Below are 19053 nucleotides of genomic sequence, written 5' to 3' on the forward strand. Positions count from 1 at the left end.
TGTAGCTTGGTGCACACTATATGGGAGCATTTGCATCATGTAAGAATTCAGGACTCCATTTTGTTCCTCTTGTAGACCTAAAACTGTCTTAGACTTTGGCTCCATTCCTCCATTTACAGATCAACTAGGACACTGACTGCAAAAAAATATGTTAGGGCTTTTGTTGTCAAGAAAAGTACATGGCTACAAAGTCGCTGTGTAGGCTTTCATTAGCATTGCCAATGTACTTCACTTCTGCTACTCAGTACCTGTTGTTACTTTGCTCCTACAAGCCCTCTGAACCAGCAACTATCAGGTGTATATAAACTCACTCCTGGTAAGAAACTATATAATTATCACCATTTAGAAATTAAAAATCACCATTCATTTTCACTTGTGATTAGAACAAACACTTCTGGAACCCAGGTGACCAGAGATGAATAGGCAAGGCACTGACACTGACCCCAGATGCAAAAAAAATAACAGTCAATACATCAACTTATTAAAGCTCATACTCCTCTTGCAAAAGCATGACTTTGCTGCTTTAAATTATGCCTTGTTAAATTATACTTTGTTATATGCTGGTGCTATTGTGCTGCTGGCTGTTGATGCTCATGTAAAGTGTAATCCCAATTACAAGAGTGCTCAAAGTGATTTTGTGCTTAAGTGTACTTTGACACTTTTCTAAACTTTACTTAGTATTACCTACAAATTCTTATCACAGATATGATTCTTCTCTTTCCCCCCAAACCGTGTATAATTCATATTGCTTTTGCCCATTTTTTTTTTTTTTTTAATCACTGAAAAATATCAACTTCTCCAGGGCTTCCAGTTCCTCTGAGTTACTGTAAAGGAAAAAGAATGGAACTTGGATAAAAAATATTTTAGAAAGGAGATGGCCTTGGAAACTCCAATTTTGCTGTTCAGAAAAGAACTACTCACGGTTTATACCAATTCATTTTATTACAGACAAATAAATCAAAGGTAATGCAATGTTTGGCCTGTTTATTGTGGCAGGTGGTGGAGGGTATGATACAAGGCAAGGATTAGAAGAGTTGTCAGAGGCTGCTTTGTCAGTCATAGAAGCTGCAAAGTTAGGCAGATCTTGGAGTTTTTTAACTGCATTTTTGTCAGGGACTGTGCATCTCAACATTCTTTTTTTCTCAGACACTTGTCTTATTAATTGTCTTAATAATCTTCTTGTGTATAATAGTAAAAATTTATAACTTCTTTAGTTTTGTTGTTCCAGTTGTGGTTTCCCCCAATGGGAAAAAAATCACGAGCAAACTTCTCAATGCTGTGTTTTGGGGAAGCGCAAAGTACTCCTGTCTGTAACGTGGGTGCAATTTGGCAACCTGAACACACATATTTCCACGGTGCGCTATTAACAACGGATAAGCAATATCTAGAATGTTTGACTCTGAGTTTTTACTGAAGCCTGCAAGAAATTACAGTTTCTAAAAGCAATTTTAAGTATTTTCCCATTTGTGACAGCTGATTCAATTATCAAAAAATCACTTCAAGCAAAACTTTGCTCAAATTAGCTTTGGCTGTACATGCAGATACATTGTAATTCTAGTTTCAGTTGAGTTGACACTGTACAGTAAAAAATAAGGTAAAAAGTGTAACGTAAATATTTGTCTGAAGTATACTGGATCCTTTCTCAAAGTGCAGAATAAAGATGTTATGCACTCTCAGGAGCAGCTGTTTCTGCCATATAACAGCAGAAGCTATCAAAAGCTGTAACAGCAAAAAGCATAAGCAATAGATAAGAGAACTACTCATTGCTATTTCATAGGAAGAACACATCCCTATCCCTTTATCATTCAAATCTTTGCTCCGTATGGTTTCTTATCAGCTAATATAACACAGAAACTGATTCCTGCTTCAAGCACTTTGGTGCCTGATAGGAGCCTCCTTATGGAGGCTGTATCTTAAAACTACTAAAGCATAAATTTGGCACTGAGTTCAAGGCATCCTGTCAAGACTAGAGCATACCATTATGAGAACCTATAGTATTACCAGATGCTCCCAGTACTTTTCCAGAACATGATCTGAAATCTGACATAAGTGGGGGACTGCAAATCTGTATTTTTAACTTTGTTAATCTGAGGTTATTTACAGAGATTTTTGTTAGGAATTTTCAAGTACATGTTCTACCTACACATAGAGTTTAAAATGGGAATTCGTAATTATCTTGGCTCAGATCACAGGCAGAGCAAAAGCGAATGTCCCATTAGCTATAGGCTATATACACACATACACAAACATACAGAAGTTATTAGCATTACAGGCCACAAGACACACAGTTATCTTTTTTCCGTATTAAACCTACACCATTGTACTGAGCTCCAACTAAAATTAGTCTATTAAAGGGAGGCAAATCCACTATCATCTGTAATTGGAATAAAAAATAATTTACAACTGTAGGGTTTTTTAAGAAAATAAACCTGCTTCCTAATAATGATTTCTTATTACCTATAGAAATTAAGTGTAATCTCATTTTAAAACATCATTATCCTTTCCAAACAAGGAAAACCACTGTGCTTCGGTGATTCCAATCCATTCTTCTAGGTTTTTGTTACTGACAGTCCAGTATTGTACAACTTTTTTAATGGATGGTAACAGCTAAAATATTACTACTCACATAAGCGTTTGCGCAACCATGCACAAGAACATAAGGAGAATACACATTAAGTAAAATGTTAGTTGAACCCTTTTAAAGAGAATGGTCTGAAAAATGTGTTTAAAGAATGTAAATATTTTCTAATTGTTGTTCCCCTAAAGTACAATTAACTCCTACATTATTTTGGAGCATTAAATTTATCTAAAACTGTTCCGCACCACGAAAATTTGAAGACTATGTAAAAAGAATTTCCTTTAGCTTTCCTTACCTGACTGGCAGGCGTCTCTCCAATCACTGCCTCATAAGGAGGGGGCAGCTCAGCTGGATACAGCAATCCCGGGCTGTTAATGGTTACTTCATATAAAGCACTGAATGGGGAATGAGGGAAGTCCAAATGGAGACCTCTGTTTAAAAATACAAACAAGCAAACTTAATTATTAAGAAATTGCATTGTATTTATTTGGTAAACTATTACCTACACCACAGTGATGTAGAGCGTTCTCTGAATTCAAAGCCAATATACTACAAATAATTGTATTGAAGAAATTTATTAGACAACCAAAAGGAAGCCCTCATTCACAGGGTAGCTTTAAAAATTGTATTTCATTTTGGACACCAGCCATCTCTACCAGCTTGTTTTGCAGTCACTAATGTCCTTCACTACTCCACAATAATACACATTAACTGCAATGATTTCCTTAGAAAATTAACTCTCATATTCAACTTCAAGTGTATAATGTTAACAACTGTGAAAGGATTACCTATAAGCTGATCACTGCATTAAGTTCAGATATTGTTATCCTTGTCTTAGCTAAGTTCAATAACTTCTCTATCACAGCGGTGCTTTAACACAAATATTTCCAGATGCTTCCTAATAAGTTAGCAAAAAATGTATGAAATCTCTCTAGAAAAGAAGCACCTAATGTAAGTGAAGGACATTACTTGACTTCATATTCTTTCAAAGAGCTTCATAGTCTGTAGCTCGAACTATGCAATGACTGTAACTACAGGGAAGAAGAATCACCTCTGTGCCTCTATCACTGGTGTGCAGGTGTATTCTGGTGGGTAGTAGGGTGGAGGCGGTATTGGTGGTATGAACTCATCAAAATCCAAGGTTTGATGCAGGATAGTTCCACGTGGAGTCATGCAGTCAGGATTGGTAGAATGTGGCCTCTGTGGCAGAAACTGAAAATGAACAGGTCAAGTTCCTTCAGATGGTAGAAACATCATCACCAATAATAAAGATTTTAATAAAAAGTCAGTATTAGCAACCCTGACCAATACCCAATTTCATTAATATCCGTACTGAAATAAGAGACACTTCTGGAAGCATAAGAATACTTGAGATCAGTGAGGAGTGTGAGTCAAATTGCCAAAATAGAACACAAGGTTTTGCTAAAGACAGAGAGAGGCCTGCGCCTCAAAGTCAGTTACTCTTAGCATGCAGAACATAGACATTTGAAATTAAATAGCTTTTCAAGAAATACTTCTACCTTGTAGTACAATTTTATTATAGCACTACATAATCAGCTGTATTTTAATAACTGAACAATAGATACAACTACTAAAATAACTATTTGCATGTTTTTGTTTCCAATCTGAAATGCCTTGTGCTTATAGAGAAAAACCCCAACCCCATTCCACAAAAAAACCCCAAATAAAACAAACTAGAAACAAGCTACCACATATTAATTAAACTTGAATAAGAAAACTACAAATATCCTACCTATTTTTCAATTCCAAAAAAAGGGCCATTTATAACTATTCTTTATTATTTTTATTAAATAAAATAATAGCCATTTGTGGTTTGGTGATACAGACACTGCACACTTAAATATGGTATAAAGGTTTTAAATACTGCTGTGAAATTAAGAAAAACATTTTTCCATATACACATCTCAAAATCAAAAAGAAAATAACCACACTGAATAATAAAAAGTAATAATACTGAGAACTACTGTCAACATTTGTGACAGGAACCTAATCAGCGTCTAGGATAGCAGTGATACCAAGAAGCCGTTCTGATACCTTCAATATCAGAAACGCTGTAACTTAACAAGTCTTCTAGCAAAGGCTTAAACTACTTCAAGATCAACTATGGACCCTTCTGCAGATCACATGGAATCCAGCCACCTTGACCTGGCTTTACATGGTGTCCATGGATAAAAAAGGATCAAAAGTCAATCCAAAACCACAGAAGAATTCTTTCTTCTCCAGGCAAGCTTCTGCTGTCGTATCACTTTTCTTGGATCAGTAGATGACTTGGTCTTTTCTTTTAAAACAAGTGAGCTAAGAAGATTTGCTAAAGGCAAGTTTCTTTTTTATACTGGAACAAGAGAATATGTGTCTTTGTACTGTTGTCTCATTACATTATTATTTGTTTAAATCCATGATAAAGACTTAAGGAGCCGTGAAATAAAAGGGAAAATTCTTATGCTTAGGAGATCCAGCAAATAGGAAGTAAATTACCTTCATTTTTAATGTCACAGTTCTATATTTTTCACTTTTTCAAATTTAACTTGATGCAGTTATGCTGAATTTACATTACCAGAGAAATTATATTGGTCTTTGGTATTTAAATGGCTGAGTTACATCTTAGTCCTATTAAACACACTCTATGTATGATGTTTCAAAGGTCAAAGCTGTAATAATGCAATACAACAGAGGGTCAGGAAGACCAATTTCAATTGTTTGTGAAAATGAACTATTAGTTGCTTACTAATCAGCTCTCTAGAGATATTTTCACATGTATTAAATAAAGAACCTCCTCTGCAGAATATGTTATACCATTATATCTTACAGCCAGTCAATGACTTTCAGGCACTGTAGTCTACTGATGGTACAGGAATAAAAGACATGACATCTACTTGATTTACTCTTTGTTACGTAAAATGTCTGATGCTCTTAAGCACGCTCTTTCATATGACATGTGATGCTGTTATCCTGAGTACTATCAGACATTTCTACAGGTTCATCTTAGAGAATAAAAGTACATTTTTGCAGTCATTTGGTCTAAATTCACCTGATGTTTCAACAGCCGTTTCCCAAACTGTAACATTACATTAATATTAAATCTTAAACACCAAACTTCTGCCCTAAGTGATACAATCATCAGCAATCATCAGTCTGCTATCATTCTAAATACACTGAAGAATTTTCTAGGAGAAAAGGGAGCAACACAAACTTCAACTTCGTGACCTAAAAACTGTATAAAAATTTATCATAACGAAGACAAATATCTGTATACTCTGGCTCATATTTTGTACCCTACTTGATTCCACCAAACTCAGGACTACACTAATTTTCCTACTAGAGTTGATAATTTGGGTCATTTTTCAACTAAACAATTTTCTTTACAACTTTCTTTACCTTCTCCCAAATTACTCCCATATGCTGCCACGGAATCCAAGCTTTGGTTTGCACCAGAGAACATGTACCTCCATCCATTCAGTTCTCAAGTTCTCTGGAGCTTGTTTCATTCAGCCATATATAGGGAGCAATACTCTTAACACTCCTCAGAACAAGGCAATTAAACACATAGGACTTTTACAGTGAGTGAACTATTAGCATACATTTTGTGTGATGTGACAGAAGGGAAAGGTTTTCCACAGGGTAGAAGAGGCTGTGGTTCAAGAAGGAAAAGACCTAATGTTTAGATGCAGTTCAGTTTAACAGTAGAATCATTTGCATCCCTTTCAAGAACCTGTACTTTGAACACAACTCATGGCAACAAACTCTGTGTGACCAGCGCTGAAAATGAGTGGCAAAATGGACATGAAAGATGCACATATTTGGGGGGGGAGTGTTTATAAACAACAGTTTACCTGTGTGATATCATCCTGCTGGAAAGCACAGAAATTAAATTGAAAAAGGCTGTAAGAGGGATACTAGCAGGAAATGAAACAATAGCAAATATAAGGGATTATCACAAAGAACAGACATCCTTGAGAAAACAACCGGAAAGCTATTAAGTGGGAACTAAATCATATCTTATTTCATACTACCCTATCTACTAATCTCTACTAGACTGCAGAAGTTTATTCTTCCTACAGTAAAATGAATTTTAAAAATCTTTAAAGGTTAGCCTCAAATGGTGAAGGTTGGCAGGGGCTCAGCAAAGACTTAATACAAAGTCCATAGGTAAGAAAAAGACACTGTAAGAAAATGCAAAATGCTGACAAAGCTGGACTAGATGGAGGAACACTGACAAATGCTTTCACAAGGAAACATGCATTTTTGGTATTAGAAGACAGTTATTAATAAATAATCAGTCTCAAAACGTTGATGGCAAGTAGGATAGACAACAACAAGAACTGCCAAACCAAAAATGTGTGTGGCCTGTTTGGTCACAAGTATAAACAAGATCAAGTTGCATTCAATGTCTTTTCAAAAACTATAGCTCACACTATGGAACAACTCTCAAAGCAGGTCTCCTAGCCAGGATTTTGGGATTAAACCAATGGCCACTGCAGAAGCAATGGAGAGAAAATGGTTGCAGACATGGATAAACAGCAAGTAGCACCACTAGTAAATGCTGTAAATAGCCACTGTTAAAAGCTTTGCATAACTTTATACCTATCAATAGACATTTTGAACATATTTACTAGGCACAAATGGATATCCCCTGGCCCTGGAAATCCCAAATACTCAACTGTTTCTGTTGACCACCTGGAGCTGTTGGATGCTGGGAGCTTTCAGAAATCTGACAGACAATGAAATACAGATCTAGAATTCATGTTCTTCTTTTAGGAAAGAGCCAACCTTATGTTTGAAGCTTCATACTGAAGCATTCAAACTATTATACACAGGCAGGTTTTTTTCTCATCCTTGGACTAAAGATGGCCTTGCTTTAGTCTGTGGAACGTGTCTGATACCTAATAGGCATTATACATAGATCGGTACATGTGCTAAATGGATATGCTACATAGCGCACACATTGCACACAGAATTTTGTGTGTTTTAATTAGGCATGCCTAGCTTTGACAAAGTTGAACAGCCTGATTTAAACAGCCCTCATCTTTATTTCATACTGAGGACTACTTAACTTGTTATTTGAAGTTATGAGGGAAGAATAAAACATGCTATCTGGTTGTAGCAGGGTAAACAAGGAAGCTGTACAATGCTATGGTTTTGTACCCACTTCTTGGACCTGAGTTCAATACAGAAGTTAGCCACGGCATCAGCAGCAAGTTGTTAGCAAGCAGAGAATTGGAAACACAAATGTTAGGAGCACACCACTTCCAGCAGGAGCAGAAGAGGTAAAAGTTTTCCGAAAATGCAGTTAGGCTCAAGGGTCCATGTGCCATAGTACTGAGAAATCCACACAGCCAGTGATGTAGGGCTGGACACCAGTGACCTTCTCAGCAGGCTTAGAACCTGTAGCAAGACATATATGCTGTCACTTCCCATTGAATAAGGCAGTGCTTTGTAGAATAACAGAAGTATTCTCTCAGTTTTTAGCTCGTCAAGGTGAAATAAACACCATTAGATAGATATAAGTAAGACTGTAAAACTCACTCTCTTTTTTATTGTCAGACCAAATTTCCAGCTCTTCACTGAGAAGTCGTCTAAAAGTTGGTCACTGAAGTGACCGGAATGATTGGAGTTTATTATTTATGTTCCAAATATTTTGAGTATATAGAAGTAAAAGCTGACGGAGAAGTCTCAATTAAGGAACTAAAGAAACAGCAGATAAGGACTGTAAATACAATTCTCTAATGAAACAGTTACCCAATGTGATACAAGATGGTAAGTCCTTCTACCTGAGATCTGTGAGACTAAGAACTCTTCATCAGTGTTTCCAGGTATGGGACACCCCCACTAAACATCAGCAAAGAATCCTCTATTCTACATATTCTGCAGCTGATCAGCACTATTGACTCCATGTAAATGACAGTGCTGGGATTCACTGCTTAGCAACTATGACATATCTAAACCAGTAATTGCCATACATCAGTACATGACTAATGCTCTAAGGGAATCTTCTTATCTAGACTATTTCCCATAGCTGTACATAATTACCTCTGCCTTCCAGATCACATTTAATAAATTTACTATGTAACTTTGAAATGAGTCCTTTGGAGACTCCAGGGTTTGTTATCCTCATTTCAGTCTCTGTATGTCATTTGTAAAAATCTGCTAATTCCTCAGAATGGGAAATAAAAATTTTTAATTGCCTATAATGAAACATTGTCATGTTACCTATAGTAAAAGCTCTTTGCAGTATACTTGGGTCTATAATTCTGTCTTCAATTAACTGTCCTCCTCCTGGAAAGGTTGCTTTTTTCTGTTTCTGAAACACTGGAATCAATCTGTCCTGGAGAGAAATGTGGATACTAATTGCTGCAAGAACAGAAGGATCATGGGTGACTCTTCTAATTTGTCCCTGATCTTAAAGGGAAATTGCAACACAGAAGGTATTTTGATAAGGAAAACACAGATTCAAATTTTTCTGCTCCGTTGTTTCCAGTTGCTGTTTCTATAACCATCATAAGCCATTAGCTCTGTAGTCTCAGAGGGACTGGTCTGTGACAGTACATCTTTCTTGAAGTACTGACTGTATTTTAAATAGTCTTAAATATTAAATATTCTTATTCTACCAATAAAATGTGAATTGGAAAATGGTACATTTTCTAAAAATATCATAAGCTTTCCTACACCAAAGGTTTCTATTTTACCTTTTATTTGTGGTGGGGGTGAGGGGAATATTTATCCAACCACATTTACATTTAGGATGTTTCTATGGATGTACATCATTTACAATGCACATTTCTAAGGAGACTGTCATCTGGGCTTTACAGTACCTTTAAGTGAGCTTTGTGCCAAAAAATGTAATATTTAGGTTCTGGTATAATTAGGTTAAATAACAAAAATTATGTAGTAACTTAAGATCAATTCTCACTTAATTTGAAGCTTCATCCTGAAGGGGTTTTTGATTACTATTTCACCAGGATAAGGGGTTAAACAATGCCGGCAAGATATTATCCTCACACAGAGGTGCTTTATTTGAGGTGTTTGAGCAGAAATATTAACTACAGCCTCTTAAGTTAATGACATGCTGAATTATCATTACGGCTGATGAAAATGGTAATTAAATGTTACAGGTTGCATGTGTCATCATTATCTTATTTCCTTTACAAAATAACAGATTGGTTTAGATATCACATAATATGAAGAACAGTTACTAACAGGATGGTGATAAAATCAGAATACACTGAGCGGTATCAGTGCCAGTGCTTCTAGGATAAGTACTGTATAAACATATTTGGAGTAGAAGAAGGACTGTAATAGGTGTACTTCATGCTTTAGCTTGGCCACAGTGGGTGTAATTTCTTGTATTTCTTCGTTTAATTCAGGCAGCTACTTTTTGAAGAAAACAGTGTGAATTTTCGCAGTAGCCATTCAACAGACGAGATGCAAACTGAAACTGCCTTAGGCAACAAACGAAGTATCATGGAAGTGACAGCTTGGTTATTAAGAGATGTTTCTTCACATTACAGAACGTTGATATATCTCATTTGATTCACATTTATCTGCTGGAGGGGTGTGTACACAGAAAAAACAATTCTGGGAAGCCCTGTAACGGAGTGCAGCCTTAAACTGTCTAAGGTAGTGGAACACATAACAAATGCTATTTCAATCTTTAACTATGATATCACTTACTGTTGCAGCTTTAGTACAATTGGTAGACTTTTTTCCTGAGCAACTGTGTATACTTAACAGGGTGAGAAAGGTTAAAGTGAGCTGAAAAATTTGGGGTGCTTTCTGAAACAGTCAACTCAAAGAAGGAACAACATAGGAAAATGTTTTTGTGTCCCATACAACAGTACAGAAGTAAAAACTATAGGATACTAAAATATAACGCCATAAGTATAGTTTACAATATTTTGCAGTATTTTTTTCCTTAACACTTGAAACCAAATGTTTGTTTGGTGGGATTATTTTTAACCAAAAACCCCCCTTCGAATTCACTGGAAAATTTAATCTGTGCTTACTACCAGACATCTTGTGTTTATATTTTTCAGGTCATTTTTACTAAAAGATCGGTACATCTGACAGTAGCAGTTTCCAATAAAATACTGTCAGTTTGCTTGTTTGAATCAGATAGCTACTGTATGCAAAAGTTAGCAAGAAAGCAGATACTCATGAAACATTGTTGTAGATTTTCCTGAGACTGTATTATACACCAGCTCTATATTGCTAGCCAATAAATACCTGAAGCACACAGCACAGCTTCAAGCCAGAATAAAACTTTAAATTATTTGAAATTTGAAAAAATTCACCATTCTAACTGATTAATTTCTGAGACAAGAACACTAACACAGCACATGATCAAAACTGATGACCTGATGTTAACCTAATGATGCCCGAGGAGGATGTTCCATTTTGCATAATGCTTTTGCTGGCAAGGAATTATATTTTTATGCCTCGTCTTCCTACAGAGAGCCTGTGTAGCTCTTGAATACTGTAAGCACAGTAATCAAAACCTTTTCATCTAAGAGGAGTGGTATCTGTTGCTGCTGCTATCTTAAACTTCCAGCATGGTACAACCCTGCTAAGAGAAGATGCATACCTCAGTGAAAAGGGAAAAGCACAAATCAAGCATTAACAAGCAAGAAAAAAGGAAGTAAATCAGATTTCTGGGTACAGGAGAGCAAAAGGGAACTGCAGATCACGGGACAACAGACTGAAAATAGTGGAAGAAAAAGAAATCTTCAGGTCAGAGTTCAGCTGGTCTAAGTCAGCGTAGCCCCAGGGAAGTTACGCTCACTTAGGCCTGGTAGGAATCTGGCTCAGCAACCTGAAAAAAGAAAGGGAAAAACTTAAGCACAAACAAGGAAAAGACTGGGGGTCAAAGAGAAAGGAAGATATAATTCCTTTCTTCTGTGGAGAGGGAAGAAAATTCTTGACAGTGGAGCCGAAAGGGTGGGATAACAGACAACTAAGCAGGAAGACAGAAAGCTGGAAGCACAAAGCATATTAGCAAAAAGAAATGGACATAATGGCAGCATCGCCAGGTGGTAAAGAAAGAATTGTAGGGAAGAAGTGAAGAATGAAGTGGCAGAGAGAAAAATTATGTGCTTTTAAGGTATTTGACTTCCTACTGAGATTACTGCTTCTTGCACATGCCCATCAGAAGTACTTTAATATTGTCCTTGGTTCATTGTCATGTATACTTTTTATTCCTCTTACACTGCTAAATACCATAAAATTAAGTGTAGGTTAAGATTCCTGGAATATATTATGGTTACGCTTCTGGATCGCTGCTACCGTTGTTATACTAGAAAGACAGATCTTTCCAGATGTGATGATCACTTCATCTCCCTGTCATCACTGCAAGGTGAAAAAGATCTTTAGTCAATGGGTATTCTTGCAGCAAATATCGGGGTGGGGGGAGGTGTATGAAAAGAAAGAATACCTACAATATAATAAAAATCCTTTAACGTTTAAAATGCAATGTGTCATCAGCTGAAATAATTATTTTTGTCAATTCTGTTTGACGCCCAAAACGAAGTTATTAAAGAAGCACTGTTTACAAGCCTCTACAAGCACACACAATATGAATACACAGAGTGCTATGTGAAAAAATGCATTTATGTACCATTTGTAGGCATTATGTAGATATACGTGCCTAATTTATTATATCCACTACGACATGAAGTAAACACCAGAGCACAGATTGAAAATACTCTTTAAGTTTGTAACCCAGTGACTGGAACACTTGTCTAGAAAGGACAGCCTTATCTCTGTAATTCATGCACTTAAATCAATATCCATGGCAGCTAGTATATATTTATTTATTTTAAAATCAAACACGTGCCTGCATGGCAGGTTATACATTTCCCTTTTGTGCTATGCAAACTTTTAAAATACAAGAGATTTACAAATGACTGGTATTAGATTTGTACACTTGCCCTCTCTTATTAAACAGAGGACAGTTTCCTAGATTAGCAAGTAATAGAGCTGGATTAGAAACAGTATACCTGGCCTGCAAAATACTAAGGATTTTAAATTTTTCTTTTTTTGTTTCAACATCACACTTAAACTTTGAGAATCACAGCACTCATTTGGGACAGGAAAGCTGTCTTTGTCCAGCCAAAACAAGGCAGTATCCTGTAATGCAGCTGGCTATGCAGAAGACTAATGATCCTTTTCCCAATTGTTTTAAACACAAGTGCTACTCTGAAGCTGAACATGTTTTCCTTATGAAAACACTGTTATTGGCACAGGGCTGTAAAAAGTTCAAGTTCTGAACTCATACTCCTCATACTTCGTAGTTCTCATACGAGAAAAGTAGTGAAAAATAGTATCTCAAAGCTAAGTAATTGCTCTGGATAGTGTGGAAACTGGAGATAATAAACATGTAATGACAGAAAATTTAGAGTGCATATATAATTGAACCTCATTAATAACCTCGTTAACAAAAATAACATACTCCCAATTGCAAAATCCTGATTATAACTCTCTAATATAATATGTAAACATTTTAAACACAGCAGCTATTCATACCGCAATACATCTGTATGCTATATTTACACAGATGCACGCAGATACAAAAATACACCCGTGTACACACACATTCTAACACTACACAAAGACACAGAAATAGGCTTAAGTTAATAAGCAAAGAGTAGGTACAAATGAGTATACACAGATAAGGACAATATGTTTACGTTGGACAATATCCTGTGTTGTCACCAAAGAATACTCACCATTTGCAGGAGATCGGAAGAAACCATCTGCATGCAACACATTGCTGTTGCCAAAGCACAGACAATGGTGGAGATGATATTGAGAGCGCACACACTGAACAACAGGTCCTGTGAAAAGACATGCATCAGAATATCACCTCTTATCTCAGGGACACAAAAGACAGGAAATATTTTTAGCAGTTTGGTAACAGACACTGTCAACTGCTATCAATTGATATTGTCTCAATGAACTGCGTAGAACTCATTCAGCTCGCAGTAATTTTTTTAAACCAGTCTGCAAAGGGAACAATTACAGAAACAAACATCTTCCCTTCCCCACTTCTCACAATACATTTGGTATTAGAGATTTCTTCAGGAATATTGATATTTCAAGTTTTCCGGTTCCCTGAAAGAAAAGACAAATTACTGCTTTCACAGTGGACTTCAAGCTACACAAGAAAGATACTATGAAACAGAACTCTGATTAAAAACAAAACAAAACAGGAATTTCATTGCTTTCAGTAGTTGAAATCTACAACTTAGGGTTGTGTGTTAAAAAATTCAGTGGAAACTCTAGTATGAAATAGAGAATTTTATCCTGTATCAGATACTCTATGCATCTGAGACATTTTTAGATATGAGAGAAAAGCAGTAACTACATCCGGGCATTTCACCTTGTGCTGATGAAATAAATGCACATGGCCACCTTGTTTCTTTAAAAAACCCAAAACGTTTAAAATAGAACATAAAGTATTTCTGTTTACTAGGGAGAATAAAAGAAACATTTTAATTAAAACTGAAACATTTTTATAGCAAAGGTGTAATTAAAAAAAAAAAAGCACCCATCTCTTCCAATCACCGGATTTTTATTTACTTTCCCAACAGCCAGTGAAAAGGAACACTGATTTAGCCTGCTGGCAACATTTCAAAACTACTACAATCCTTCCACACCAACTGCATATCTGTTGTACTTGTGACAATTACGTGGCTCAGTTAGTATTCTGAACAGCCAGTAAAAGTATTTGAGAAAAAGTATCGCAGAGAACAAATGAAAAACAAAATCAAAATCGTTACTACACCATGAGTAAACACACTCACTGTGTAAAGAACATTCCGTAGGATCTAAGTTTAAAGAGTATTTCAGTCACTGCCAGTGCATAAAATAAATTCCACGCTATGAATCAATGCATTACTTGCTTTGTTTTTTCCAACTGAAAAATGATAGAAAGGTGCGGATTTACTCCTGCCACTGTAATTGCACGCCCCTCAGGTGACCTTCATTTGAAGATGGAAATGCCAGCCATGGGAATCAGGCAAATATTAAATGGGTCAACAAGTTCTAGTCATTTAATAGCTTACACTGAGCCAGATTTGCTCTTGCTGATCTGGTCAGTAGTTTTCTGTCTTCTTGGCCAGCCCCTCAGCCAGGGGAATAATGAATCAATAGCATCAACGGCAAAATACTGGAAGGTCCAATCTCTAACTCACACACAGAGGACTCAAATACGAAATCATACAGACCCACTTAAAGTGTTCAAATGGAGGTAAACAGGAAAGCAAATCCTTAGAGATGCAATTAGTTAACAGTGGAACAAAAAGAGACTGAGATCCTGCATGTTCTGCTTTCCACATGTAAACCTAAAGAACACCAAGGCAGACACAGGATCTAGGGCAGAAATAAGACTATTTCCTAGCAATAAGGAACTTCATTCATTGCTTACTACAGCCATTTAGAACCAAAACATTTAGCTAATCTGAACGTATAACTTGATACCATTTATGCTAAATAATAAAATCTACATCAAAGTTGTAAATTAGGATCCAATGTGTCTTTAAGACCCTCATACAACTTACATGCCTCAGGATAGGCTCAACTGTGCCTCTGTCACTCATGACGGATATTTCTTTGACCTGTTCCTAAAGATCCCACAGCTGCATCCCACTATTCGAATGTTTATTTTTACCATCAGTGTCTTCCTTACGTCCATCCCACAGTTGAAAACCATTGCACCTTTTCTTGCCCAGCTTTTGTGAACAGGCTTTTACACAGCAGACTATTACACATTTAAACTCTATTATCATGCTTTAAGTCTTTTCCTCCTTTACTGCATGACATATTAATTAACCCCATTTCCTCCAATCCTCAACTGAGACCAACTTCCTAGGCCTCTGATCATTTTCAGTAATTTCATTTGGTTCACCTCAAGCTGGTCCACGTTTTTCCTCAAATGCAGAATCCTAAACCGGGCACAACGGAGGCCTTGCAACTGCCGACTATAGCGTAAGGATTATTTCTTGTGCTTTACAAGCTATACTCATCCTTACACACCCTGCAGTGATGACAGAGGATTTTTGCAACAGTACATCATTGATTTATCTTCTGTCCAACATAACCCCAGATCCTTTCCTGCAGAACTACTGTCCTGTTCATCCTGTTACCCGGTAAGGACAGAAGCAACATTGTAACGACAAAACTTTTATTGGAGAAAAGCCAACAAACAAACCTCATTCTCAGTTTACACTTACCTCACATTTATAAAAAAACAAGTAATAAATCCAACCCATTTCATACTACATGGATAGAGAGAGAAAAAGGATTAGATTTTTTCCCCCCATTCCTTCCTCCCACACTCCAAAGCACAGAGTAAAACCAAGCGATGCTTTTCATTTTTAGTTCATTTTTTCCTTCTCTACCAGTAATTCTAGCAAACCTCTCCAGGCAGCGTCAAACCAACTGCTTTAATTTTTACTCGTTGTGAAACGACAGACAAAGTAAGTTGACTCTGCAAGTACCCTGAGCTGCAGTAGTGTCCCAGACTGAACACTCCCAATGATCACGACTCCTTTGCTGTGGTTTGAGATTTTTCCCTTGCCAGCATGGGTAGCTGAACTCAGTTTGCTGTTCAGCATTACATTTGTTATGTAGGGCAGGGATTACTGTCCACAGTAACAACGGCCCTCTTTCCACAGACCCCTCTTCCAGGCTCACTGTGCAACAGTTAGAGTATTGTTCACACTGCAGTCTTTTTGAAGGTTAAGATGCAACTAGAATGTTTCAAATGCAGTGATGCAGAATTTTTATGTGTTTCATAAAGATCAATAAAGAGCAGACATCTATCAGCCAAAAACGTAACAAGACAGCAAAGCTTAACAAATTTGGAAGAGAAGTTAAGTTTTGAATTTTTAACAGTGAAGGTAATAACCAAGCGATGATTGTGGTAACCTCACCACCACTACGTCTTTCTTAAAGCAAGACTGCTTTATTTGGTTTGGTTTGGTTTTTTTCCTAAAGTCTGTTTCAACTCAAACAGGAATGAACCCACAAACCAACAACCACCCTTTCGCCTCTGCCCCACCCCCAAACATACATTAATCAGCCTCAGGCAATTAACCATTTTCAGGGAATTTCCTCCCTGTGCCCTGCAGAACAAGTAATTAGGTGGTTCACAGGACACTCATTTATCCAACTATACATAGCAAGTGAGCAGGAACAAGCTTTCAAGATCCAAAGCCCGCCATGGCCAAACATGCTACCAGAAGGACAGTGTAGGTGCTCATGCAGATTCCAGCTGGAACACGATGACAGTTAAGATGCCCTTTAGGAAATGTCTGTGAAAAAGCAGTAACCACAACAGGGACACTTAACTCTCCACAGCACCTGGCCACAGACAGCTACATTTATAGGAGCCTAAGGGTAGGAAATCTGTATTAAATACAAAAGCAAGGACCTTTAGTGACAGAGTTTTCGTTGATATCTGCAAGAACTACTCTAATCAGAAAACACAATGCATGAATCTGTAATGGTGTGAAATACGATTCTTTGCTCTTCACAAATGGCTGAACCAATTTTCTCTTACACAGTATTTTTCTGGGTATTTTCATCTTTTTAAGACAAAAATCTGATTCTTCGGCATGTTTATACGATAATTAATACTCTGATAGGTATAATGTACTATTATTCTTCTGCCGGTTATGTATACAATTTTCTTGCCACACCTTAACTCACTAATTGCAGAGGACACAAATCCCTTTAAGAGTGGAAGCAGCTGTCAGAATTGCCTGGAAGCAAGCCTAGATCGATTCAGATATATACCCACAGGAGCTAGGATGGCATTGTGAGCTATTTCTCTGTGGCCAGTTGTTTTTCCCAAATTGGTCCCTTGGTAAATCTCAAAAGCTGAATTTGAATTTAATACTGATTTATGAAAAAAGGAAGATTTCATGGTTGTAGTATTCCATTTCTATTACAGCTTAATAATTACCAAATTAATTGTGTCATTACCTGCATAACCATTTATCATGTTTTCCCTCCCTAATAACAGACACCTTTGACTTATACTGTGGTCCCACAAAAGATAACTTGTGCATTCTCAAATCTTCTTCACACTATCATCCGTACGTCTTTCTTAAGGAGAAAACATCTAATTTTTCTCTTATTCTTTTACTGAGTTAAGCTGTTTTAGGTATTGCTCTTGATACTGTTTCTGTGCTACTGCACCTTAAAGTTCTGCCTTTATTAGCACAATTAAAATAATGCTTTGCAATAAAAGTTTTAAAACCACACATTTTCCAAAATAAACGATCACAAAGCAAAAAGTAGACTAAAATTAAACCTTTCCTTTATATCTATTGGGAGTTTATCATATCTTCAATAGGCATCGCCTTCTCGTAGAAACCCTCCCATACTTCCTATGCTTTCTCTTCCATGATAGTTGCAGCCACACCTTTATGATCCTGAAAATTCTTGAAATAAGCATAGTCTTACATCCCTGAGAGTTCAAAACTGACTCAAAAGGAAACAATGCTTGTCACACAAAACTTGTGGTCTTGTAAAACATCTCAGCTGGAGATCTTCAGAATGAAAGCAGAGTAGAAGATCAAAATGAATGTAATTCTTCAGCCGCACAAAGACTTTGGAGCACCAACCTCTTCACCTACCAAAATGCTGAAAGCTGTATTAGACGAATTGCACAAAAATGTGGCTGCGTGTGGAATAGAAGATGCGGAAACTGGGATCTATCCCTTTGTGGAATAGTCATCCCATGTCAACATTCTCAGAGAGACATCATTATAAACAACGTTGTTTTCAGATATACTGAGCCCCAAGAATGCACACCAGCAGCAAACTCGAGTAGCTACTGAATTCAAGAAAGCAACTTTTTTCAAACCAGTTCTGCCAAGCCAAAATTGTAAGTGGTGTCAGGTATAGCCCTCTTCTTACATAAATCAACAAACTGAGAAGCAGAAACTGCCAAGAAAAGGAGGTGTGCTGTCCAGGTTAAATGGCATGTGTGTTGACTGGCTTTTCGTCCTCTATTAGTAGGATTCCTATGAAACACGCTGTAAACAAAGAGAATAGGCTAATCTTTTAACTTTGGATGAGTCATTGAGATATTTGGAGAAATGAAGATCATAAACGAAAGAAGAAATCTAACAATTAACAAGTAAATTGGACAAAATAGCACAAAGGGCTCTCTCAAACAGAAGGCAGAAATTGTTTGTACCATTTCTGAGATTACACATGGTTTAACTACAGAATTCCATGAAATGTTAGTGATAGAACTCTGGACATCAACACAGGCAAAATCACTGTATGAGCTTTATAACCTTAAAAAGGGAGCTAAATGAACCTATTTATGTCCTACTGAGGGGTTGCACCTGGTAGATGTTCTTAAATATTTATCAGTATCAATATTTATCAAATATTCAAAAGCTAGTTTTATGTGTGTGTGCTCTCTTCCTTTGCTATGCTTTCTT

The 19053-nt window shown here is 36.8% G+C and overlaps 1 protein-coding gene across 1 annotated transcript in view; it reads right to left on the reverse strand.

Moving 5' to 3' along the window:
* ENTREP2 (endosomal transmembrane epsin interactor 2) overlaps positions 1–19053 on the reverse strand; it is a 57041-nt gene that overhangs the window by 14313 nt on the left and 23675 nt on the right. The window contains exons 3-6 of the mRNA XM_059824057.1: positions 13318–13425; positions 6430–6447; positions 3630–3790; positions 2874–3009 (exon numbers count right to left, since the gene is read on the reverse strand). Of these exons, the coding sequence (XP_059680040.1) occupies positions 2874–3009; positions 3630–3790; positions 6430–6447; positions 13318–13425 (423 nt within the window). The remainder of the gene's footprint in view (positions 1–2873; positions 3010–3629; positions 3791–6429; positions 6448–13317; positions 13426–19053) is intronic.

Source organism: Gavia stellata, chromosome 13 (genome assembly GCF_030936135.1).
Source record: "Gavia stellata isolate bGavSte3 chromosome 13, bGavSte3.hap2, whole genome shotgun sequence".
In the NCBI taxonomy this organism is placed as follows: Eukaryota; Metazoa; Chordata; class Aves; order Gaviiformes; family Gaviidae; genus Gavia; species Gavia stellata.